This window comes from Lynx rufus, unplaced genomic scaffold (assembly GCF_022079265.1).
Source record: "Lynx rufus isolate CCGP_SWC_20201006 ecotype Redwood Valley unplaced genomic scaffold, mLynRuf1.p SCAF_11, whole genome shotgun sequence".
In the NCBI taxonomy this organism is placed as follows: Eukaryota; Metazoa; Chordata; class Mammalia; order Carnivora; family Felidae; genus Lynx; species Lynx rufus.
Window position 1 is genome coordinate 318,535 of NW_025814825.1, and position 25,234 is coordinate 343,768.

The window sequence follows — 25,234 nt, forward strand, 5'->3', positions numbered from 1 at the left end:
ACCAGGCGGGGCGGGCCCCGAAGGCACTAGCGGCCTGATGCCCCACGCTCGCTTCCACCCTCTTCCCACTGAGCAGCCCATCGTGGTGTGGTGCGGTGCGGTGCGGTGCGCTGCGGGATGGAAGCGGAGGTGGGCGTGGGGCCAAGCCGGGAGCAGCCTGCAAGAGTCCCGGGATTAGACAAGGCCGGGGCTTGCGCCACATCCCGTTGCCAGGGTCCTCTTGCGCGGCCTCCTCCACCCGCCCCGGGGCCCGCGGCGAAGGGCGGCTGCGGCGGCGGGCGGCAGGGGCGGCCGAGGCGGCGGCGGCGGCTGCGGCGGCGGCGGCGGCGGCGGAGGGCGGCGTCTGCGGCGGCGTCGGAGGTCGCCGGCGGCGGCGGCGGCGAGCGGCGGCGGCGGCGAGGGCGGTCGAGACGGCGGGGGCGGCCGAGACGGCGGCGGCGGCCGAGGCGGCGGCGGCTGCGGAGCCCGGCGGCGGCGGCGGAGGCCGCGGCGGCGGCGGAGGCGGCGGCGGCTGACGCGGCGGCGACGGCGGCAGGCAGGCTGGCAGGCAGGCTAGCCGACAGGCAGGAAGGCAGGCAGGTGGGCAGGCAGGCGCGTGCATGGCAGAAGCGCGGCCCCCGCTGGGCTTGGGACCCGTGGAGCCTTCTCTTGGAGCGCTCAGCAGCAGCAGCCGCTGGCGTCTTGGGCCATAGCAGCCTGAACGCGCCCCGCCCGGTCTTCTCTCCGCAGCTAAGCAGGGTCGGGCCTGGTTAGCACTTGGATGGGAGACCGCCTGGGAACACCGGGTGCTGTAGGCTTTTGCCTTTGGCCTCCTTGACCTCTCTTCTGGCATCCATCTGCCACACCCCCTCCCTCCCTGTATCCTTCTCTCCCCAGGGAGCGGGGCTCCTGGGGCCAAACACACCCCAGCCACTGCTCCCTCCTCCCCTCCCGGGCCTGCTGTCCGGTGTATCACAGAGCCCACTGAGTTCTTCCCCGGCTCAAGGCCTCGTCCCGTCGTCCCACCATCTCCAATGTCCCCCCTTGGCCCACCTCCTGCTCCACCCCACTAAACTGCAAACCACCTCTTCTGTTGAAGAGGGCTCACTTTTATTTTTCAGTTGTCGGATCACTGGGATGTGGTCTCAACCTGCCTCCTTCATCCACTTAACTCAGCTCTGGGACACGCTCACCCCACATGTGACCTGCTCTGCAGTGGAAAGTCCCAGAGAGATATGCCTGCACCACTCCTCTGGGCCCCCATCCCGGGCATCACAGCGCCTCAGCCGCTTGGTAAGAAAGGAAACCCACTGCTGTTACTCACTGTCAGAATCAAGACCAGTTAAAAATAGTGGTACTGAATAGATTGCAAAGGTCAGAGTCTATTGAAGAGAAACTCAAAAACTACAGGGGAAGGAAAAAGAAGGGCAGCCTAGTGAATACGCCAGAGAGACCTCCAGATGAATGACAGTTTCTGAATGCTGGTGACCATGTCCTCACAGGGGCTGCAGTTACACATAATGTGATGGAGCTTCTGTGTTCAAAGTATCTCGTGGATATTTAGATGCAGACACTCCTAAAAGCCATGTGACGGAAGTGCTCCCACTGTTCCTATTAACAGGTGATTAAACGGAAGCACAGGAATGCTCATATGTACCTTCCCCAGAGCCCCAAACTCATCTGTGCAGGAGCCAGGCTCAGCGTCAAGTGCTCTGGGGTCACGCCCTCCCTGCACAACTTCTCAAGGTGGACTGGGAATCCACGTGAGTCCTTTCCAGATTTCATACATGCTCTACGTCCTCCAGGAACCATAGCTGCATTCGGGCCTCAGGTTCACTGTGAAGGAGATACAACCTATTTGCAGCTATATAGAACATTGAACAAACAACCACTGCTTGAAAACCAGGTACAGCTGAGAACTACTCAGCAACACGACAAATACCACAATGCTTATTTTTTAAAGTTTATTGTGTTTATCAGCTTGTCCGCCCAATTTGCTGAGTCCCAGGGCACCGTGGAAGGGTTTTCAACCTCCAATTCAGCGGCTGTGGGGAAGCAGAGTGATGAAATGGGAGGCAGGGGGTGTCAACAGCCACGTGAAGGCCTCCCGACAGGGGAAGGGGTCTGCAGGTCGAGTGACTGCGGATCTAGAGGAACGATGCCAGTAAGACCTCACTCATGCGGGAGCCACGCAAGGGACACCAACCTGTTCAGGCGGTCTTGTCACTAGCGTGGACGGGGTGGACCTTTTGTTTCTTGCCTAGCAAGCAGCACACTGAAGACTGATGACCTTCTTTTTGGGGGCGTTGTGCAGCGAGTCCTGGCTACTGCTACTGCTGCTGAGGTTGCTCAAGGGGCCATCCTGAGAGCCTGTGGATCTGGGGGACGCACAGGAGAGCATCTTCCAGGCATGCTCGTCACACGACACAGCGCCCCACGTGAGGGAGAAGCACAATCCCCCAGCTTCTAGGGAGGGCTGCGCCTTGGGAGCTGACACTCTCCCTCCCAAGTATATCTGGAGTCCAAGCGCCCTGGGTCGGGAACGCTCGGCACCCCTCCCAGGCCGTGACCCGATAACCATGGCGTGGGTCTCATGTAATGCAATGAGGCTGTCCCCTGCGTAGTGAGTGCCGGCCTCTCCTAACGAGCTCTGAATCTGGTCTGTGCTAACCAAGAGCAATCAGTTTCTGAGATCCCAAAGGAAGGATTGCCTTCCTGAGAGTACTTGGTGTTTGGGTGGCTGGTAGAAGAAATGATGGCTAGCCAACTTGTTTCCCTCCCTGGCCATTAAAGATGCTTTTACTCTGAGGAACACTTGGTTCACCATGGGCAGTATTCTCTAGGACTGCTTAGCACAGAGAGAGACCATTCATGAACTACTGCATCCAAGCCCTGTTCCAAACATTTGAGCTTAGCCTGCAGCACAAGCCTGTTACCTTGGAATCACTGTCTTCTCTATCCACTGATAGGATGGCAAGGGAAAACAGTGAACTCCAGAAGCTTTCCCTCATTTCTAAGGTAATAACACAGGCATCTTGCCTTTGGGTTCCCACGGTAGATGACGGAGGCTTCCCTTTGCCGTACACTTATGTGTTTCATATCTATCCATATCTTATTCCTGAGACCATCAGCTTGCCAGGGAGTTGTCTTAGTCATTGCTTCCTAATATTTATCTCATTTTCTGGACCACATGCTTCCCTGGGGAATTCCATCAGACATCTAAAGCAGTTAATATCTATCCTTCTCAAGCTGTTCCACAGAATAGAAATGGAAGGAAAACTTCTAGACACATTCTACAAAGCCAGCTTTACTTTGATTCCCAAACCAGACAGAGACCCAGCAAAACAAAAAGACGACTATAGGACAATATGCCTGATGAATGAGAGTACAAAAATTCTCAACAAGATACTGGCAAATCGAATGCACAGCATATGAAAAGAATTTTTCACCATGATCAAGTAGGATTCCTATCTGGGCTATAGGGCTGGTTCAGTATTTGCAAATCAATCAGTACGATACATCACATTAAGAAAACCACAGGTAAGAACCACATGATCCTGTCAATACAGGCAGAGAAAGCATTTGACAAAACACAGCATCCTTTCTTAATAAAAACCCTCAAGAAAGTCAGAATAGAAGGAACATATGTAGACATCATAAAAGCCACGTATGATACAAGTCCGCAGCTAATATAATTCTCCTGGGGATAAACTGAAAACTTTCCCCCTGAGATCAGGAACATGACAGGGGCATGTCCACTGTCACCACTGTTGTTGAACATAGTTTGGCAATTCCTAGACCCAGTTTTTCAATTCCTAGAACCAGCAATCAGACAACAAAATGAAATAAATGGCATCACAATGGCAAAGATGAAGTCAAACGTCCACTCTGCACAGACCACATCATACTCTACCTGGAAAACCTGACAGAATCCTCCAAAAGTCTCCTCGAACTGATACATCAATTCAGCAAAGTCGCAGGGTACAAAATCAATGTACAGAAACCCCTCGCATTTTCATATACCAATAACAACAAAACAGAAAGAGAACTAAAGAAACTGATCACGTTACAGTTGCACCAGGACCATAAAATACCTATCAATAACCTAAAAATACGAATGAACCAATCCAAACATATAAAAGTTCTGCGTGCTGAAAAGTATACAAGGGTTATGAAGAAAATTGAAGAAGACACAAAGAAATGGGAAAACATTCCATGTTCATGGATTCAAAGAATGAATATTGTTAAAATGTCAATACCATCCAAAGCAATCTACACTTTCAATGCAATCCCCATCAAAATCGTGCCACCATTCTTTTCAAAGCTAGAACAAATAATGCTAACATTTGTGTGGAACCACAAAATTCCCCGAATATACAAAGTAATATTGAAGAAGAAAACCAAAGCAGGAGGCATCACAGTCCCAGAATGTAGCCTCTGCTACAAACCTGTAATCATCAAGACAGTATGGTATGAGCACACAAACAGACACATAGGCCAATGGAACAGAATAGAGAACCCAGATTCAGACGCACAAATGTATGGCCCACTAATCTTCCACAAAGCATGAACGAATATCCAATGGAAGAAAAACAGTCTCTTTAACCACTGGTGCTGGGAGAACTGGACAGCAACATGCAGAAGAATGAAACTAGGCCACTTTCTTATAGCATACACAAAAATAAACTGAAAATGGATAAAGGACCTGAATGTGAGACACGAAACCGTCAAAAGCCGAGAGGAGAAAGCAGGAGAAAACCTCTCCTACCTCAGCTGTGGCAATTTCTTACATGACACGTCTCCAACGGCAAGGGAACTAAAAGCAAAAATGAACTATTGGGACCTCATCAAGATAAACACCCTCTGCACTGCAAAGGAAACAAGCAACAAAACAAAAAGACAACAGATGAAATGGGAAAAGATATTTGCAAATGATGTATCAGACACAGGGCTAGTATCCAAACACCTATAAAGAACTCACCAGGGGCGCCTGGGTGGCGCAGTCGGTTAAGCGTCCGACTTCAGCCAGGTCACGATCTCGCGGTCCGTGAGTTCGAGCCCCGCGTCAGGCTCTGGGCTGATGGCTCAGAGCCTGGAGCCTGTTTCCGATTCTGTGTCTCCCTCTCTCTCTGCCCCTCCCCCATTCATGCTCTGTCTCTCTCTGTCCCAAAAATAAATAAACGTTGAAAAAAAAAAAAAAACTCACCAAACGCCACACCTGAAAACAAATATTCGGGCGATGAAATGGGCAGAAGACATGAATAGGTACTTTTCCAAAGAAGACATCCAGATGGCCAAGAGACATGCCAAGATACTCAACATCACTCCTCATCAGAGGAATACAAATCAAAACCACACTGAGATTCCACTTCACATCGGTCAGAGTGGCGGAAATGAACAAATCAGGACACTATAGATGCTGAACAGGATGGGGAGAAACAGGAACCCTCTTGCATTGTTGGTGGGAAGAAAAACTGGTGCAGCCACTCTGGAAACAGTGTGGAGGTTCCTCACCACATTAAAAATAGATCTACCCTATGACGCAGCAATAGCACTGCTAGAATTCAGGGGATTCAGGAGTGCTGATGCACAGGGGACTCGTACCCCAATGTTTATAGCAGCGTTTTCAACAATAGCCGCATGATGGAAAGAGCCTAAATGCCCGTCGATGGACAAATGGATAAAGAAGATGAGGTTTCTATATACAATGGAATACTACTTGGCAATGAGAAAAGATGAAGTCTGGCCATTTGTAGCAACGTGGAAGGAACTGCAGGGTGTTCTGCCAAGTGAAATAAGTCAGGCAGAGGAAGACAGATACCATATGTTTTCATTCATTCATATGTGGATCCTGAGAAACTTCACAGGAGACCAGAGGGGAGGGGAAAGGGGCAAACGAGTTGCAGAGAGGGAAGGAGGCATACCAGAAGAGACTCTTAAATACTGAGAACAAACTGAGGGTTGATGGGGGGTGGGGGAGAGGGGAAAGTGGGTGATGGCCATTGAGGAGGGCACCTGTGGGGATGAGCACTGGGTGTTGAATGGAAACCAATTTGACAACAAATTATATTGAATACAAGAAAAAAGAAAAGATGCTCATAGTCACTCCTCATCAGGGGACTACAAATCAAAACCACACTGAGATGCCACCTCACACGGATCAGAGTGTGCCTGTGTGTGGGCAGTCAGCACTGCTGCTTTGCTGGGACACAGTGTGTCCTCCAAAAGCGACAAGGGGTGGGGGGGTCTCGTGCTTTGGGAAACATGGACAATCACAAGCAGTCTGTTTAGTACCTTAGTGTGGCTGAGGTCGTGTCAGAATTTAAAACAAAAGTACTTGCAGAAATTATATAACCCGTTCAGTGAAGTTGTTGTTTGGCACAGGTGGGGGGAGACCCCGTAGCAGAGTTCAATATGCAGAGAATTTAGAAAATCATTGCTTAAGACTCATCACTTTCACTTTTGAGACTGCTGACAGAAATTGCTTAGTAAACACGGAGGGCTGGAAGAGGAATCTTTCGGGTGTTGGACAAGAAACGCAGGGCAGGACGTTCTGGTTCCATTTGCAGTGTCAGATACCATGGGATACAATGTTGTTACAGGGTTAGGCTATAGAAGATGACTTCCACTTATAAGAAAGGTGGAGTTTGGCTTCCATTTGTTAACACTGCGGCTTCAACTTTGTGGTAATTGGATGAGATTTCATCCGCCTTTTCCCCGGAAAAAGGATGGTTGTCTCATGGTGTGTGCCTCCAGAGGCAAGTCGCCGTTCTGCGGAAAGCTCAACGGTGTCCGGAGGCAACCGAGGTTGTGACTTCCGGGAGACTTTATTATCCGTTTGTCTTTGAACACATGGGAAAGAATAAGCCTGGGTAACTGGTCAGAATCCCGAGCAGCCTCCGCACTGTCGGCACAGAGCCTGACGCGGGGCGCCAACTCACAGAGCGACACCGGCTGAGCCACCCAGGTGCCCCGAGGATGCTACTTTTCTGTTTGTTTGGAAAATGAGGATTTCGCCCGGTTTTTGTGTCTGCAGTGTGTTAATGTGTCGTACGCTGATTCTTTCCCTGTGTTCCCTCTGAAATACCTGCTGTAGGCCATGGCCCAGAAGGAAGACATGCAAGACAGGATCACTACCCTTGAGAAGCGCTGCCTCAGGGCACAGCACGAAGCCACCTCTCTGCACGACCTCAAGGATAAACTTGAAAACGAGATCGCAAAGAAGGACTCTCTGCATCGACAGGTCATTGGTTTCGTTGAACTTCATTCCACTTTTATTAATTACAAGTCAAGTTAAGGACCAAGGGTCAATGTCAAGGTTTTAGGATCTTAGAATCTTGTGTTGACCAACGGGGTTACTTCAACGTCCAGGGTTTAATTCTTTCGAATTTTATGGAAGTATGTTATGGGGCTCCCGTCCTTGATTCTTTTTTGTCTTGTCTTACATGCACGTTACTCTGTTGCCTGTTAGCCCTGTTTCCAAAGGAGCAGGGAGTGGCCGGGAATGTGTAGGCAGCTGGCCATTTTGGTTAGTACCTGAGATCGGGGGGAATGGCAGGTGCAGAAGCGTAGTCTGGCGTGAGGATGTGAGACCCTGTGTTTTGGGAAGCTGCACATCTCTTCCTTGGTTGTCAGGTCATCCAGCATTGAACAGGAAAAGCACATCCAGCTTCTTGGAAACAGAGTGAGTTTGTCTGGTGTGTTTGTCAAATGTGTCAGTCGACCCAAAATGATAATCAAAGTGAAATACTAGGAAGCCATTAAAATGACATGGAGGAATGCTGTTTGAGAGCACGTAACATGTTCCAAATCATGAGTGTAAAGGGCAGATCGCGAAATACTATGTGTACAGCATGTGATTTTTTTTTTGAGGGTTGTAAAGCATGATACGCGGTCTGTATATACACACAGAGCTCTATGCACACAGAAGATGGAAGGAGTCTTTGGGAACAAACGTTAACCTTGCAAAAACCTCACCTTGTACATGATTTTTAAAATGACTTTATATGTTTTTAATGCTTATTTATTTTTGAGAGAGGGGGCCAGAGTGAGAGAGAGCGAGCGAGCATGAACAGTGTAGGGCCAGAGAGGGAGAGAGGGAGACACAGAATCCAAAGCAGGCTCCAGGCTCTGAGCAGTCAACACAGAGCACGAGGTGGGGTTGACCCCATGAGCTATGAGATCATGACCTGAGCCGAAGGTGGACGCTTAACCGACTGAGCCACCTCGGCTTCCCTAAAAGTCCTTTCACAAAAAATCTCGTGTCTAAGTTTTCCACGTTGAAATTTTCCACGTTTTGGTCAAGAGGGAGAATGTTTTTGTTGAATCATGGTACACTTCCAAAAAGAACTCAACTGGCATCAGGCATGCTCTCAGAAGCTCTGTGCTGGCTGATGTGCCCACCTCCGAGTGTCCTATGTAGCGAGCCCTCGGACCACAGTATAAATATGTTTACGAAGGGTTAGGACCGAACCCTTCTCTCCTTAACTGGTCAGGAAGAGCGAGCAATCTCCTCCAGAAGATGGGTTTTCTTTAATGTGTGGGAACTTTGTCTTTGGAAAGACTTCTTTGAAGATCCTGAAGAAGAGCAAAGAGTTTCGCAAGACATGTTTTGCGTAGTGAAAGGAGGACCAAGGCAGTGGGTGACTCCTTGCAGAAAGGAAAGGTTTACTCTGAAGCACCTGCCAAACTGTTGGCTTCAGTCAGAACTAACAGTAGGTCTCTGCATTTAGATTTTGTTTCACTTTATTAAAAATGGAAACGGAGAGAAGACTTGCTACACTTTGATGCTTTGCCTTCATTTCCTAGACTGCGGATCAAAACCGCCAGTTGCAAGAGCGCCTGGAGGTGGCGGAGCGGAAGCTGCAGCAGACCCCGAGGAAGGCCAAGTCGCTGCCCGAGGTGGAAGCCGAGCCGGCCCAGAGGGTGGCCACCCTCTGCAAGGTGGGGCCCCCGTTTCCTTCTGGGTCCCATGGTGGGAATGTCATTTTCAAGGCGGTCCGTTCTTGTATCTCCTTTCTCACCGGTAACGTCGGCGTGCCAAAGTCCGTGAACCAGCTGAGATCTGTTTTCGGTGCTACTTTGTCTGAGATTGGAATGCTTTCCAAACGGCAGGCATCATCCCCAGTTTTGTTCCCTCCGGTTTTGTCCGACGTGTGCTGTTTGCCGTTGGCTGCATCTAAGACTCACTGCTTTTCAGAGTTAAGTCAGCGACTCAGAGCTCAAGATAGTAGCCTTGGGTAAGAGAAGGACAGGGGTGCCTGGCCGGCTCAGTCAGTGGAGCTTGGGACTCTTGATCTCAGGGTCATGAGTCTGAGCTCCCCGTAGGGTGTAGAGCTTACCGAAGGAAAAAAAAAAAGCATAGAATTTTTCCGAGAAATGAGAAAATCCTATCCTCTTTTAAACACAATCTTTTTTTTATTTAAAAAATTCTTAAATGTTCATTTATTTTGAGACAGAGAGAGACAGAGCGAGCCTGGGCACATACCTGAGCAGGGGAGGGGCAGAAAGAAGGAGATAGAATGCCAAGTAGGCTCCATGCTATCAGCACAGAGCCTGACACAGGGCTCGAACGCCCAAACCTTGAGTTCATGACCTGAGCTGAAGCCAAGAGTCAGAACCCGACTGACTGAGCCACCCAGACACCCCTGTAAGAAATAAATCTTTAAGGAATTCACTCGGAGGTTCCACAAATAGAGTCGAGGAACGTGCCACACACAGTCCCTGCCCTCCCAGCTCTCACAGCCCTCACCACCCACAGAGGAAGGCAGCAGTTGAAGAGGTAGTTTCCAGACATGATGTGGTCGGTGCTGGGATCGAATGATGCACACAGGACGAGGGAGCACATGACTGGGCAGCCAGTCCGTCCTTCCGGAACCGGGGCTGAGGGAACCTGTAGCAGGGAGACTGTCGGTGCTTCTGTGTCACCGGTTCCAGTGCAGTGAGGGTCCCAGTGGGAAGGGGGGTGGGTTCGTCACGGGATGCTGACCCTCAAGGCTGCCATCAAGTCGGGCAGGCGGCATTGGGCGCCCACAGGCCCAGGCTCCAACAGAGCCTCTCCTCCTTTGTGATCTGCATGTCAAGTCTCCGTTTCTTTTCTCGCCTGTCCTCTCTCCTGTCCTGGTCAGCCACGTAGCAGAACCCTTTGTCTTTGGACACTCTGCTGCTGAGGAAGCTCAACTATTGGAAGTGATTTCCCAGCTTAGGAAGGCAGCACGCCTGTTTGCTCTTTCCGCTTGCTGCTTCCTCCCGTCCGTGCTGAGTGGCCAGGGGTGTCTCCCGGGGGACGAGGCACCGTCCAAGGATCCGGGGCCCAGGGTGGGGACGAGACCGTTGCCTACCCCCGGTCACCAGCATGGAAGCCCACTGCTTCCCACTGGCACGCGTGAGGCCGGTAGGGACTGTGAGCAGGCGGAAGGCCGCTCACAGCCTGTCGTGCGTAGGGACGGCGTGTGTTGTGGGGCAGCCAGCTCTTCTGACCCCACTGTCGCCCACAGGCCGAGCAGAGGCGTGGCAACATCGAGGAAAGGCTGCGCCAGATGGAGGCCCAGCTGGAGGAAAAGAACCAAGAACTGCAGCGGGTACGTGTCCGGGCGGAGCAGCCGCGCACCTGGCAGTGGTTGAGGATGAGGCGCAGGCTGGGGGTGTGGGGGTAGGGAGTGGTCCCTTGTTTCCCACTTCTCCCCACGTGGACGCCAGGCCCCTTCTCGATCCCATCAGGGGTACAGTGCACTCTTGTGCGAGTTGGACGCTAGCGAACACTCCTAGCCTGTGGACAATGTTCTCTGGGCGCTGGGGCCCCGTAGGCAGTGCCGCCTAGGGGTGGAGGCACCCGCACAGCCCACCGTGCGCACCAGCTCATTAGCAGCTACTCACAGTTGACTCGGGACCTCGTGGGTGTCCCTTGACCAAAGCGGAGGTACTGGCCTGGGGTAGGGCAGCCTAGAGGAGGGGTCTCCTTCCTTAGGACATGACACTGAGGTCCTGAAATCAGGTCACTGGCCTGACCTTGGTCCCCACATCCTGAATTTCTACTTGAGATGTAAAGGCACAGGTCAGGGTAGATGTTCCTAAGAAGAGGAATAGCGTAATTGAGCCTTGACGAAAGGGACGCCCGTGTCCCTTGAATCCCCTGAGATTTTTCCCTGCGGGAGCTGGTCGGACGTCAACATGAAACACCCAGGAGACAGACCAGACAGCAGCGTCCCCAGCTTGGGACGTCTATCCAAGGCCATCGGGTTTTGTTTTCACCAGAAAACTCAAAACACTCACCCTTAACTTACAGCAGAAACTCGTGTGCTTGGCCCTCAGGGTCAGAGAATAAAACATGAGTTTCCGCGGAGTGAAGCTTCTGATGCCAGCGTGACGGCTCGTGTTGGCCGACCCCAGCCCGCCATGACACATGCACACAAGCGAGCACAACCAGACGCTAGCCTCTTGGGCCGAGAATTCGACCTCACCTACTTAGAGAAGCACTTCATTGCCTTTAGGACTGTATGGTAGTTTGGAGGGACAGGTGTTGAGATAAGGATTCTATTATAACTGAGACAATTCCAAGGACACTTTTAAGCTGCTTTGCTTGAAAAATACTTGGGTGCTGATCCCTTCTTGTGGGGTGGCCAGGGTCTTTTCCAAGTGATGGCCGTTGCTGCGTGTGAGGCGTGGTGGTCGTGCTTTCTGTTGCCTGCTCCCAAGGAAAGAGGTGCCAGCGGGTGTGGCTTAGAGATGAGGAAGCCCGAGCCTGGAGGGACTGTCCGTTGCCTAGCCTGCGGGTGTGTCCTGTGGGCTCTTCTTCCTCCCTGGGCCCCCCGACTGCAGGACACATGTGTACTCCATACCCCAAGGCCCTCCGCCCGGCAGGAGCCCCTGAATCCTGCCGGCCTGTCCTCGCTGCTTCTGTTTTGGGTTAATCCAGGATATGCGGTAGAAACAAGTTGTTAAACCATACGATTGATGAGAGTTCTATAAAACACAGACCCGTGAACTTTGCGGTTACATTCAGATATTACTTGAGGTAATTAGTTATGAATTTGTAATACAAGTTTCCATTACAAAACGTTCAGGAGATGTGTGAATTTCACGAAAAACAAGTGAAAGTCTTTCTCACCACTCAATTTTTCCCAAAGTAGATGTTTTTTTATCTTTCGGTTTTGTAAATGGATTCATTTCTTTCCCCCTGAAGCCAGATCCGAGCTTCTATTTACGCCCCAGAATATTCCTCCTCCCGTGTGTAGATCAGCTGATCCCCTTAAGAATATGCTCTTTCCTGCATGTACATCTGCCTCCTGAGCCCATCTGAGCTAATAATGAGGACATTCGTGAGGGCCCATGCGTGTTTTGTTTCCCAGAAACAAAGGGACCTGCTAAGTGATGACCCCTGGGAAGCAGGTTCCTGCGTTTCTGTGCCCCGCTAGGTCGGTGCTGGCAGTGACGCACAAGCACGCCAAAGAGTGCCGTGGGAAGGGGCAGCCGAGGATGGCGTGCGTGTGGGTCACACCGCTGGTCATTCGCACGCCTGAGCCGGTGTTCGCACTTTGGCTTGAAGCCTGCGTCTTCTCTTTCAGGTAAGGCAGAGAGAAAAACTGATGGAAGAGAGTAATCAAGGTCTGTCGGGCACTATTGACCAGCGCCTTTCCGAATCTGATGAGCGTCTGCAGCGTCATCTTAAAGAGAGAATGGCTGCTGCGGAAGATAAGGTAGGACATGAGAGACAGCGGCTGAGTGCCCCCGTCCTCACAGAGGAGACGCTCACGTTGTGATCCTGAGGAGCAGCGTGGAGCAGAGGCCAACAGCCATGGCAGAAAGTAGAAATGATTCTTTCACGCGGAAAAACTGCAGGCTGTTACCCACTGCCTACGTTAAGTTCCCAGTGTCCTGTCCCTGCCCGACGTATGTGTGTGGGAAGGTGCGTCTCACTGTCTAGAAGAGGAGTATGGTCTGGGGAGGGCCCGAGAGTAAGTATTTTAGGCTTTTACTAACTGAGACGTCAGGAGTAAGCTAGCTTCATGCTAATCCAAGATGGGCACAGAAACAGCCATAGGCAGTATATAACTAAGGGGAGGGGCCGTGTGCCCATAACCCTTTGTTGATAGGACCCGGCGGTGGCTGGATGCGGTCGGCAGGCCCTCGTTTGCCGCCCCTGTGCTGGAACCTTCAGCCTGGTTCTTGTCTGGGGAGCTAATTTCTACCTGTTTTGTCCAGACGGACCGGTAGGAGTGCGCAGTTCTGTCAGGCCTTTAACCAGCTGAAAACAGAGTTTCTCCTGTTCCGTCTGCGGCCTTCCCTCTTTTCATCTGGATTGGAAAGAGTCTAAGCCTGGACTCTTACACCATCATAATGGATACACTTGAGGTGTAACGGGAGGGAAGCAGTATCATAGGATCTCTGTGAGAGAAGCTCTGGTGGTGACAGTTGGATGCGGACCTGATACTACCGGTTCTGGTTACACCTGTGTCCCTGAGATGAGCCCAGAATCTGCCCTAAGATTGGCACTGGGAGACACCAGTGAGCAATGCTAATTACACGACACACTTGTTTTGGGTAAAACCCATTATGAGGTGCGTTATTATACCCCACGTGAGGTTCTACCTTGATCCCTGGGGCCAGCCTTTCGGTAGAATAGTTGTATGTGAGATTGGAAGTATATGTACGAAACTTAGGTCAGGTTTCCCAAGTGACTGAGGCATCACAGACCCTAAAAGCTAGTACAAACCAGTGTACCTGCTGCAAGTAAACTTAGGAACTTTTCATATTTAGTCAGACATTGATCCGTGAAGAAATTGTACATGGACAAAATATGAGTAAAGGCTGTTACTGCAGTTTCACAGACAGCATTTCATTCTGTGGTCATGTGACCCTGTTCGTTGGTATGGCCATTCGCTCCACGCCTTTTCTGCGGTGCTGCATTATTGTAAAGAGAAACGTAAGCATGCTCTAGCATGTGGAACGTTTGAAAGAAGCAACATTAAAGGACTGTCAGTACCTTTCTCAGAAGTCTCTGTTAGGAGAAGTTGGCAATCTGAAAAAACAGTTAGAAGAAACGCAACGTGAGAAGGTACTTCCATCTCTCACTCATTCAGTGATCCCTTGAGACTGGAAAGGAGCAGGTGACCTCTGGGGCTCACACTTCCTCCAAGGCGAGCCACCAATGTGCTTTCGAGCGGCCCCACGCTCGCAAGTCTGAATGGCACGCATGTGGCGGAGTTGGAGCCGAGCAGCCTATGGGGTTCAGATTTCTGAGTCCCTTCGGGGGTTCGCTGGAAAGCTAAAATGTTCGCGTAAACCGTTCGTTGAGTGCAGCGTTGCTCAGCAGGAAGGTAACAGGTGACACGGGTGTCATCCCAAGGGTTCTCGCGGCTGCATTTGAAATGGTCAAACAGACGGGTGATGTTAGTTTTCATGTAGCCCGATGCAGGCAACATGTTATTGTATCATGTAAATAGTGTAGACATGAAGGAGCTACTCTACAATGTTTTTCCACATTCAGTCCTTGCAACCCACGGGGCGTCTCACAGTTCCATCCCCTGTGGTCGGGACCAGCCCCATTTTGGGCGCTCAGTTAGCCACGTGCGGCGGTGTCTGCTGCCTGGGACGGCACTGCCTAGGGGGTAGTTGTGTGACCGAAGCTCCTCGTCGGTTGTGCTCCCTGGCGCTGTGTGTGCAGACATGAGGCTGGGCTGCAGAGAGTCCACGACGGAGCACGTGCCTATGGCACAGAAGGGCTATTCCCCCACCGCCCAGAAAGTCCTGCTCCTCTCTACATAATTAGGAAGGAGTCCTAGTGGCTCGGTGTTTCTCCTCTGTAACCTTGCTATGCCTGAGACCTAACTGTTCAGTAGGGTTAGGGACGTTCACTTGGTGATCCGGGTGTTTACTGGAGGACTCTTGGAGAGAATGGTCTTGGGGTTTGTAACTGCTGAATTTACCCATCGTGGTTATGATGGTCAGCATTTCAGCACACTTGATGCAAGGAGTGTTTTCCATTTTTTCTTGAATTCTTTTTTTTTTTTTTTTTTAATTTTTTTTTCAACGTTTTTATTTATTTTTGGGACAGAGAGAGACAGAGCATGAATTGGGGAGGGGCAGAGAGAGAGGGAGACACAGAATTGGAAACAGGCTCCAGGCTCTGAGCAATCAGCCCAGAGCCTGACGCGGGGCTCGAACTCACGGACCGCGAGATCGTGACCTGGCTGAAGTCGGACGCTTAACCGACTGTGCCACCCAGGCGCCCCCTTCTTGAATTCTAATGAACCTACAGTGTTGTGTCAGTTTCAAGTAGACAGCATACCGTTTCAACTATTGCACACGTGAGTCTGTGCTCGTCACCATCACTGTGGTCACCGTGTGTCACCATACAGAGTCCTTAGGGTATCACGGACCGTATTCCCTGTACTGTGCTTTTCATCCCCGAGACACCTTTATTTGATATCTGGATGCTGATGCCTGATAATCACCATCATCTCTTTTGCCCACTGCCCCTACTCGCCTCTCCTCTGGCCACTACCAGTTTGTGCTCTGTGTTGATGCAAAGACTAGTTAACCTTGCTTGCAGTGAGTGTCGTTGTCATTTGCTGCTTTGCAGGATCGGCTTCTACAGAAAATGGAAGCACTAAGGGCCCTATTGAAGCGGGCAAGATTGAGAGGCTCTTCACTTCGCCATGGGTATGACACTTCCCGGTTCACAGATCTGTTTGAGATGCGGCTGGGGGCGGCTTCCCTCTGTCACCAGTATGACCTGAACCAGCTCATGGTTCCAAAGTAGAACCGTGGGTATGCTATGGTATGACCCGAACCGGATCACAGTGACACACAATAACCCTGAGTGTGTTGTAGTCTGACACGATCCATTTTCCAGGTACCACCTAACTGATGATGGGGCGGGGCTGGGGCGACACTGCCCTTCACCGTACCTAACATGAACCACCTCACAAACACATATGTTAGCACCTGCTGTGTATCTTGCAGAGGAATCCTTTGGCCGAATGGGCAGAGTGACTGGATGTAGCTCGGGGAGCCGGTAGCTTAGTAGTTGGCAAGAGGGAGAAGTAAAACCTCATTCCAGAGGTTAGGTTTGGAATCTCAGGAGACCGGGAGGCATGACAGAGCTCGCAGCCATGGGAGGAGGAGTGGAAGTTAGGGAAAGTTCTGTTCGTGTTTGGGTGGGTTTATTTGCGGCCTCCCTCCACCGAGTGTGGCGGTGATGGTGTGGGGCTAGGAGGGGTCCAGCGTGCCAGGTTCGGCCCAGCATCCCTGGAAGCTATGGTCCCTTCCGCAACGCCAGTGGGGTCACCATGGGAGTGGACACGTGGCCATGGTGGTGAAGGTCACCTTGACATTGGTGGGGTTAGCGCAGTGCTCGCAGTTTCTTATATTTTTGAAAAGACTGGAGAATGACATGTAATCGCTGTAACTCTGTTGGGACGTTGGTGAGTCGCCTGTGAGGGAGTGGGTCAGCCGGCTTGTGAGCTGCATCCGGCAGACAGTAATTGTCAGCAAGGTATGAAAAGGTTTGCTTGCTTCTTTGTAGGAAATGGGTACCATGTGAGAGTCATTCTGGTGTGACAGTGCCTCGAGTAGCTGACTGGGCCCCCTTAGGTGCAGGAAGCAGGCTCCTGCTCCAAAGGCAGGCCCACTCAGGCCTCACTGGGGTCTGTGCGGCTGCCGACGGGGGCTCTCGGGAGAGTCGAGGGTGTGCTGTGGCTGTCCTTGTTGAGCCTGCTTGTAGGAGAGAGAAGTCAGTGCAGGTAGAGTCACAAGCGGCCCTCCCTGTCCACGGAACTCCTGGTGGCACAGCGAATGTGTGTCCGGAGAGAGAAGCACACAGGAAGATCCGGGCACAGAGCAGCCTCTTGGTTGGCTGACGGAGATCCTCGCCAGCAAGACACCAGTGTGCTGAGTGTCACCATTCCAGGGCTTGAAGACGGGTATGTGTGAGGAGGCCAAGGGAGCAAACAGTGGATGCGGTGCAGGCCACTCGAGTGCATGTTGGAGTTCTCAAGGGAAGGGGCTGTGCAGGCCCCTGGAGGGTGGCACCCTGGGGCAGTTGCCATAAGAGGGACGTCCACGCCCGTCACCCGCCTGAGGTGAGCTGGCCAAGGAGAAGGATAGAGAGGATCGCAGTGCTCCCGTGGTTGCGGAGGCATTGGCCACGGTCACAGGTGGCCTTGTGGTCCGAAAACCCCGGACAGGAGACCGGCTGAGGAACAGGGTCTGTTTGAAGCCGTCTCACAAAGTGCTCTCTCGTGTGGTAGCAGAAGAGAGGCTGGTGGGAGCTGTGTCGCCGTGAGCGGCCGGGGGCCGTGGGGACGAGACTGAGAAGGCGGCAGGCAGGCTGGACAGCTGAGCCCTCCTGGCACGACCTCACAGCCACGTCTTCTGTGTCCTCCTCTAGCGAGATGACATGGTCTGGGTTGCAGAGGAAAAGAAAGGTGACGGACCAACTTCCACACGCAGGCGGGGCAGATGGGAGAGAGCTCTGGGATAGGACTGGATGCAGGGTGGTGGGGTCGGGAGCCAGGGAGCCTGAGATAGGGTGTCCGAGTCAGGGGACACACGCGAACCTCGGAGGAGCCACGAACCTTCCCAGGTCCCATGCGGGGTGGCGTGTGTGGCTCTCCCCGATTGGCGATGTGTCGTGGCCGCACAGCGGTGAAGCTAGACCACCTGAGCTCAGGTGAGCAGTTGTTCTGGGAATGGGGGGACCAGAGGAGGGGAAGATGGTTGTGGCCAGCGGGCAGTTCCGACTTGGCTGTCTTAGAAACAATCAGTACCCTGAGGCAGCACGTGTCAATGACGTTTCTCGAAAGGCCGCAGAGAAGAGCTTGAAGCACCACAGAGGAGACGCCCTGTCGTGGTGGCTCTGTCTCCAGGCCACAAGGGGTGACGCCAGGGGCCCCCTCTTTAGTTGATGTGAATCAGATGGGCGTGTTCTGTCTCCCGAGACCATAAGGATTTGTGAAATGGAAGGCAGCCTCTCTTCTTTTCCAGAGAGCAAGGAGCCACTGGACTCCCGTGCAGGGTTCAAGTGTGGAGGGTGACCCGTGGCTGAGGCCGGGCACGTGGGCTGGCGGGTGCTCCTTCACAGCTGCTGACCGCTTCGTGCCCAGAGCCTTTGCTGAGGGGAGCAGCTGACAGCCCAATTAAGTGACTCCACCCTAGGGGCTCGGGGCTCCATGGAACTTTTCTGGAGACTTCTGAGGCCAAGGGGGACGTTTGTCTGTTAGTCTAACTGCACAGAGGCCAGAGACGCTTTTGCCTTGGAAACACCGGGCGCATTGCCACCTCCTGTGTACGGGAGCTGCGAGGTGTGGTTCCCGAGGATCCTGCTGCGACTGGCCCTGGGGCGCCCGATAGTGGCTGGTGGAGGAAAACCTGGGGTCACCTGGCATCACAGCGAGGGCCTTGGCACACGTGGGCCGATGGCAGGTGAAGGCCAGAGGGACGTATAGGAGTGCTTCCCGGTCAGTTGGGCAGGAGGTGGTGCAGACACGCAGGACGACAGCTTGACTGGGGGCAGGTGCTGCTCCATCTCGGGGACGTCTGGGCCGCGGGGATGCGTTGCACCTGCTGGGCCCGGGAGACCCTGTCTGCACAGGGCCCGGCTAGCGGGCTTGCACTGGAGCCAGGGGCAAGGATGCCTCTTGGAGACCTTTTTCTGTGACCTCATTTTCCCAATTGACGGGTTCTGGTCTGGCTGACAAAGTCCACTTTTCCCTAGATAACAACCTTGGTGTGTGTGTGTGTGTGTGTGTGTGTGTGTGTGTGTGTGTGTGTGTTTGATTGTTTTCCTCCATATTTCAGGCGGACGCACGTCGGCAGCATCCCAGTTTCCAGGTTCCGTCTGGCGGACAGCCCCACGGATGCCAGCAGCACCAGCAGTAGCGCGGTGTTGCGGCGCCACCGGAAAGGCCGTGTGGCCCGTCTGCGACATGAGCCTTCCAAGGCAAGGACCTCCATCCTCTGGGGGCTCTCGTGGGACCCACCTGCCTGCTCCAATGTCACCTGCCTTTTCCTCTGTCTGTGAGGCTCTTCTGGAACTAAAGGACTGATAGGCTGCTTTCTCTTCTCCCCTTCCCCCATTCTTCTTTTGCTGCCTTAGAATTTACTTTTGAGAGCTTTTGATCTTTCTTTGTATAAAGTAGCAATGTGGATTAAGATAGGACCTAGTGTTAAGCACAGCACAATGCAAATTAGTAAGGGTTTGAAACGCTAATGAAGGTTAAATGAACACGTGTATTCATCCTTAAACAACAAAGAATTCACCTTTGGAGTTTAAGTACTTTTGTCCTTTGTCTCTTCAGCCGCGTATATTTTTATATATTTGTGTAAGTTTTGAGCACCTGTGGTCATGGAACAAGTTTGGTGCAGACATCGTCCCAGAGCTAGGGTGCAGCATGACTGAAAAACCCAGATGAGGGGCGCCGGGTGGCTCAGTCGGTTAAGCGTCCGACTGCTGATTTCTGCTCACGTCACGATCTCTGGGTTTGTGAGATCGAGACCCGGAGCCCCACAGCCCCGCAGCCCCGCATGGGGCTCTCCGCTGACCGCGCCTAGAGCCTGCTTGGGATTCTCTCTCTCTCCCTCTATCTGCTCCTCCCCCACTTGAAATAAAACAAAGAAAACAATAAACAGATAAAAAGTCAGAGGCGAGGCCTGCACCCCTATGTGTGCACAGTGTAGTGAGAAGAGACCAGCAGAGAATGGGAAGTAAAAGGTGATATGCGTGTTAGTTATCTATTTCTGTTTGACAGATGATTGACAAGTCCCTAGATGGGCACCTGTGGATAGCCCCAAAGTCCAAGGGTGGCTCTCTGGGCACTGCCCAGTGTGGCAGTGGAGAGAGAGATCCAGAACTGGCAGAGACCAAGCGGTCACAAAGTGGAAGGACCTCAGTGAGCCAGGTGCTCAGGGAAAGGGAGACCGGTGGCCTGGTCGTGCTGGGTGGGGCCAGCCAAGGTGGAGGTCGAGGATCACGGTGGTCTGGTCCAGGAGCCCTTGTGCTAAAGCCCACTCGCCAGAGTTCCAGAGTCTGTGTAGACACAGTAGGGGCAGCTTTCTGGAGGACTTGAACTCTGGTTGGGAGCAGAGACGCAGTGCTAGCTGGAAAGAGACACAGGGTAAATTTCTGTGGTTTGTGTTTTGTCATTTTGCTGTTTTGCCCTGGAGGGTCTGTGGTCAGTCGTGGCTGGCTCGTGTTGTTTCTCCTGTATCTTCATCAGTAGATAGTGGGGTTTTGCCCCAATAGTCATAAATTGTCGTTAGCGTATCACTGTATAGTACATGTGGATACGGGTATGATCTAGATAATAGTTTGTAAACGAAGTGCTTCTTCAAAAGAGATAAGGCACTGAGCATAGATGAACGGAAGCTCGATACAGACAGCACGCTTTGCGGTGCCGACACTGGTGTTCAGGACTCCAAATCTCATGGGCTTACTGAGCACAAGTACTGCCTTCTACACTGAAACTCAGGACTCCTACAACATGAAGCTGTCACCTGCCCCTAAGCCCGTTTTTATCACGTACCTGCCCAGGGCACCCTCCTGTAACCAGCACAGTGATTCGTGAGAGGTTGTCAATCAAATTCTAGGTCAGGATTTCACATTCACGTCCGGCAGGGCATTAACAGAGTGGGTTTGTTTGGTGTTATACAAGGTGTTGCGGGAACTTCGGCATCCCCTAGGGTGATACTGTAAAAGTGTAACTTGGTTTTCAACAAGGAGAACTGTTACAGGAAAGTTTAGAATAGGCACCTGTTAGAAGTCTTTGTTCTACAAGATGCCATGTTTTAATAAGTTGTGTATGTTGTAATGGAGTTTTACGTCCCTGAGTGATAATTGGTAGTGTCTCTGGTAAATATTGTATAACCTATTACGTTCAGATGTGTGGTGGAACAAAGTTCTGCTTCCAGTCGTGGTTGTTTCTAAATCTTCTCTCAATTACATCCGTCCTGTTGTTCTCTTTAAAATATGTTTGCCTCATTTGGTCTTGGAAATTGTAGCTTCCAAGTGTGCAGTAAATCTGATTTCTCTTCTTTTCTTTGCATGCCTCTGTCAGCCTAGTGATGTAAGGAAGCATCGGAGAAAGCGAAAGTGTTTCGTAGTGCAACCTAGCTGTGTTTGTGTGTGGTGTGGGGGAGAGTGCCCGTCTCTCCACAGCTGGGTAAGGACGAGCGGCTGGCGTGTGCGGGGAAGTACAGGAGCCACTGGGGGCTGGAGCGTGGCGGCCGGTTTCCACGGTACCTGCGACGGCCACCAGAGCTCGCCGTTGTCTCTCGTTTGTGTCTTGCTCGCTGCGCTGCGTACTTCGTTCCATGAGACCTAGAAGTTTCTAGGAAGAGAAATTACTGAAGCAGAGGCATAGAGTTTCGATTTCGGGATAACCACTTTTGACAGCCGTAGCCAGCAGCACTCAGAGAGCTCTTAGCGTTCGCCACCTGGTGTGTGCAGTGGTTTAGGATCCTGTGACCTGGCCCTCACAGACATCCCCGCGAACCACAGCTTGTGTGGTTAGCCCATTTCCAGACGTGCAACCAGAGCCTGAGAGCCCGGGTCCTGTGCATGAGGACACTTTGCAGGGCAAACACTGGCCACGACACCACTCTGCCACATACCCCACCTTTGCGCGGGCGCCCTTCTCCCATTTACAGTGCCCCTCGCCGGGACAGGACACCTCCTGTGTCCAGAGGACAATGATGTGGGTGTGCCCATTCTCAGGGGAAGCGCCGTGCCTCGGGACGGAACCCTCGACCAGAGAGTCCGCCTCATAACTGGGATGCCTTGCTCCCTGGACCGGACCCCCATCCCAGACCTTCCCAGCCATGCGCTGACAGGGCCGTGCCTCTGATACAGAGCTGGGCGGCAGCTGGGGGAGCCCCTCCACTGCACAGATGGTGTGTCCGTTCAGTTGAATTCTTGCGTTCAAGTGCCAGTTCGGTCACTGGTTGTTTTGTGACCGGGGTGTATTCATCACCGTCTTTTTTTCCTGCTTTGCTCTCCTGGTAAGTGAGGACAGCGAAAGGTTCATGGCCCTTGGGGTGTCCACACCCTGCCCATCGGTGCACGGTCCTCAGAGATCAGGAGCTCACATCGGCGACGGGGCACAGAGCACGCCCTGCATTCTGCTGGCTCGTGCTGCCTTTTCCTCTGTAGCAAGACTTTCTCAAGGACCAGAGGGTCGTGTGATGAACACCCAGGCAGGTCAGCCTGCTCCCGCAGCTCACTGATGGCTACTTGGAGGGCTCTTTGGAGGTTTTGGGGGATGAAGTCTAGGTGTACGGGCAGTGGGTGTCAGGTCCATGCAGACAGGGCCAGCACGGGCGTTGCACTTCCCAGCCTGGCGGGAGCCTCCCGTTTTGGTTGAGACTGAAATGGCCCATAGGCACAAGTCTGGCAGGACCCAGTGCTGGACTGCGCTGTGACGCAGGGGAGGGTGTGCTCCCGGAACCCTCCGTCCCTGCTCACCTCATAGCCTGGTCGCTAGTGTGGCTCCCTGTCCTGTTCCCTTTTGGGTTTGTTTTCTCCGTATCCTTGCTTCCACCTGGGTATGAAATCTACTTGTGTTGAGTGAGTCTGACCCTGTTTGGTTTTATGTGGATAATTTGTAGCCTGTTAAGGTAGCCTTTTGTTGTCTGATGATTGTCAGGAAATCAGGAGAGGAGGCAGGTGTTCTGGAGCTGTTGGTGAAGCTTGTGTCTTCCCTGAGCTCAGCTCCACTTGGTGCCGGCCGCCATGGGGGTCCCGAGCCCCATGCAGCTTCGGAGGTCCTGGTGCAAACCCAGTTGGCTGTGCCTGTCTCGCCAGTCCTACACGTGTGTCTCGTGAGATCCGGCCCTGCCTCACCACCAGGACCTGTCAAGGGTCATAACGCTGGCGGGTCCGTGGCCCCACGGTCCTTTCCAGGGCCCACAGCCACATAGCCGCAGACCCACAGCCTGTCACAGAAGGAAAAATGGAGTCTGAAGGGGTTCGTTTGTCGTGACGGCAGCCGAGGGACACTGTGTCTCCACCGTGTCGAGCAGACTGTCTGTAAGCTGCAGATGGGTCCGTCAGTTTGTAACATCAACCGAAATGGCCCTGAGAAGCAGAAGTCAGACCCGAGTGTGGGCTCAGGGGGTTGGGTGCCTTGTCACTTTACACACGTCCCCGTAGATTCCAGCCTTGCATCGCTACCAGAAGTGACAGTGGATTAGGCCACAAGCTCGCTCCACTTCCCCCAAACAAAGAGCTTTGGACAATCGTGCATGGGAGGGCTCCGTGCTCACCAGGGTTTGCCCTGAATGGCGTCAGGAAACAAACACCTTCCTTCTCAGCTGGCCGTGGTGTATGGTGACATGGTTTGGGTCTCCGCCTCTACCTTCTGTGGCCGGGCTCCTGGTGGTGCGAGGTCCTGGGGAGGGTACACCCCTCGGTGCAGATGGGCTGGGGGTCTCAGTGGGCCCACTGCCCGGACGCGAATCCACCCTTTCGCCTGGCGTTAGGCCGATCCTAGGAAGTCGTTTTGGACGCTGCACAAAGCACAGCTCATAGCTTTTCAAATGAGTTGTTGGCTGTGATTTCAGGGCTGTGTGCTCCTCTGTCTGGGTGCACGGTGAACTCATGTCACTCTCCTCTCCACCCCACAGTTGCTGCCTTTGGAGGAAGAGTCACAAGATAGTGTGGCAAGGACACGATGTGTACCGTCAGCTCCTTCTTCCCAGAGGTCCCTGAGCTTGGACAGGCTGCAGCAAGGGGCACTGCACAAGGCCAGCCACGAGGACATCAGGGACGCCACAAAGTAAGGGGCACAGGCATCGTAGGAGACATGCCTGTACGCTGGTTTTCAGCTCTGAGAACCCTTTGATCTCTACATGGGGGAGAAAGGGTCGGAACAGCGATTCCAAAGAGAGGCCGATGAACTGAGTTTACGTGCACGGCGTTCTTGGGATACCTGCCTGGGTGCCCTGGGTGTGGCCAGCAGAGCAAAAGGCAGGTGGGAAAGACCAGAGTCTTGTGATGCTGGTGGCTGTAGGGCAGCCTCGTTTGCTCAGATCCTACGCACCAGCCGTCCTGAGACCTCCCTTTTCCTCCCGGTGGATCCTGGGTGACATGCTCCCTAGGGCTCCTCCCCTGGGCTGCACTGTGCCCTGTGGGGCTGTCAGGAGCCATGCTCTCTTCCCCCCACCCCCACCAGGCAGCTCCAGCAGCCTCTCTGTTCCTCGCACCACGTCCTGGGGTGGCTCAGGTGTGCATGTCCTCCGTGCTCCCGGGTCACGGCCAGGGAGGGGTGCTGGACCCAAGGTGCTTGGACTCCAGATATACTTGGGAGGTAGAGAGTTTCAGCTCCCAGGGCGCAGCCCTCCCTAGAAGCTGGGGGAGTGTGCTTCTAATCACGTGGGGCGGTGTGTCGTGTGACGAGCACGCGTGGAAGATGCTCTCCTGTGCGTCCCCCAGATCCCCAGGCTCTCAGGATGGCCCCCTGAGCAACCTCTGCAACAGTAGCAATAGCCAGGACTCACTGAATAACGCCCCCAAGAAGAAGGGCATCACAAAATCCATCCCCTGGTTGCTCGCCAGAAAACAAAAGTCCACCCCAGCCACGCTAGCAATGAGCCTGCATGACCAGGTTGGTGTCCCCTGCGTGTTTCCAGCGTGTGGGTGGTCTTACTGGCCTCATTCCTCTAGATCCGTGGTCTCTCTGCCTGCAGACCCCTCCCCGTGTCGGGAGACCTCACGTGGCTGTGGACACCCCCCACCTCCCATTTCATCACTCTGCTTCCCCACAGCCGCTGAATTGGAGGTTGAAAACCCTTCCCAGCGTGCCCTGGGACTCCGCAAATTGGGCGGACAAGCTGAAAAACACCAAAAACTTTAACAAATAAGCATTGTGTTTCTTGTCACCTTGCGGAGCACTTTTCAGCTGTACCTGTTTTTAAAGCAGTAGCTGTTCGTTTGTTCAATAGACTCTATAGCTGCAAAGCATTATTATGTCCTCCACGCTGAACCTGAGGTTCTTCTTAAACTGTGGGTCCTGGAGGACGTAGAGCACGTATGAAATCTTGAAGGGACTCACATGGATTCCCAGTGCACCTTGAGAAGTTGTGCAGGGAGGATATGTTGTGGCTCACGTGAGGGTGTGGCCCCAGAGCACTTGACGCTGAGCCTGGCTCCTGCACAGATGGGTTTGGGGGTCTGGGGAAAGTCCATATTAGCATTCCTGTGCTTCCGTTTTCTCACCTGTACCTGGGAACAGTGGGAGCACTTCGGTCGCATGGCTTTCAG

The 25,234-nt window shown here is 52.9% G+C and overlaps 1 protein-coding gene across 1 annotated transcript in view; it reads left to right on the plus strand.

The window, feature by feature from the left end:
- The window catches only part of LOC124507282 (liprin-alpha-1-like), a 93,210-nt gene extending 68,383 nt beyond the window's left edge, over positions 1-24,827 (plus strand). The window contains 11 exon segments of the mRNA XM_047073692.1: positions 7,076-7,222; positions 8,788-8,922; positions 10,476-10,559; positions 12,543-12,674; positions 13,970-14,032; positions 15,560-15,639; positions 18,778-18,973; positions 23,599-23,750; positions 24,407-24,537; positions 24,540-24,578; positions 24,739-24,827. Coding sequence (XP_046929648.1) covers positions 7,076-7,222; positions 8,788-8,922; positions 10,476-10,559; positions 12,543-12,674; positions 13,970-14,032; positions 15,560-15,639; positions 18,778-18,973; positions 23,599-23,750; positions 24,407-24,537; positions 24,540-24,578; positions 24,739-24,827 — 1,248 coding nt within the window.
- The last annotated feature ends 407 nt before the right edge of the window (positions 24,828-25,234 follow it).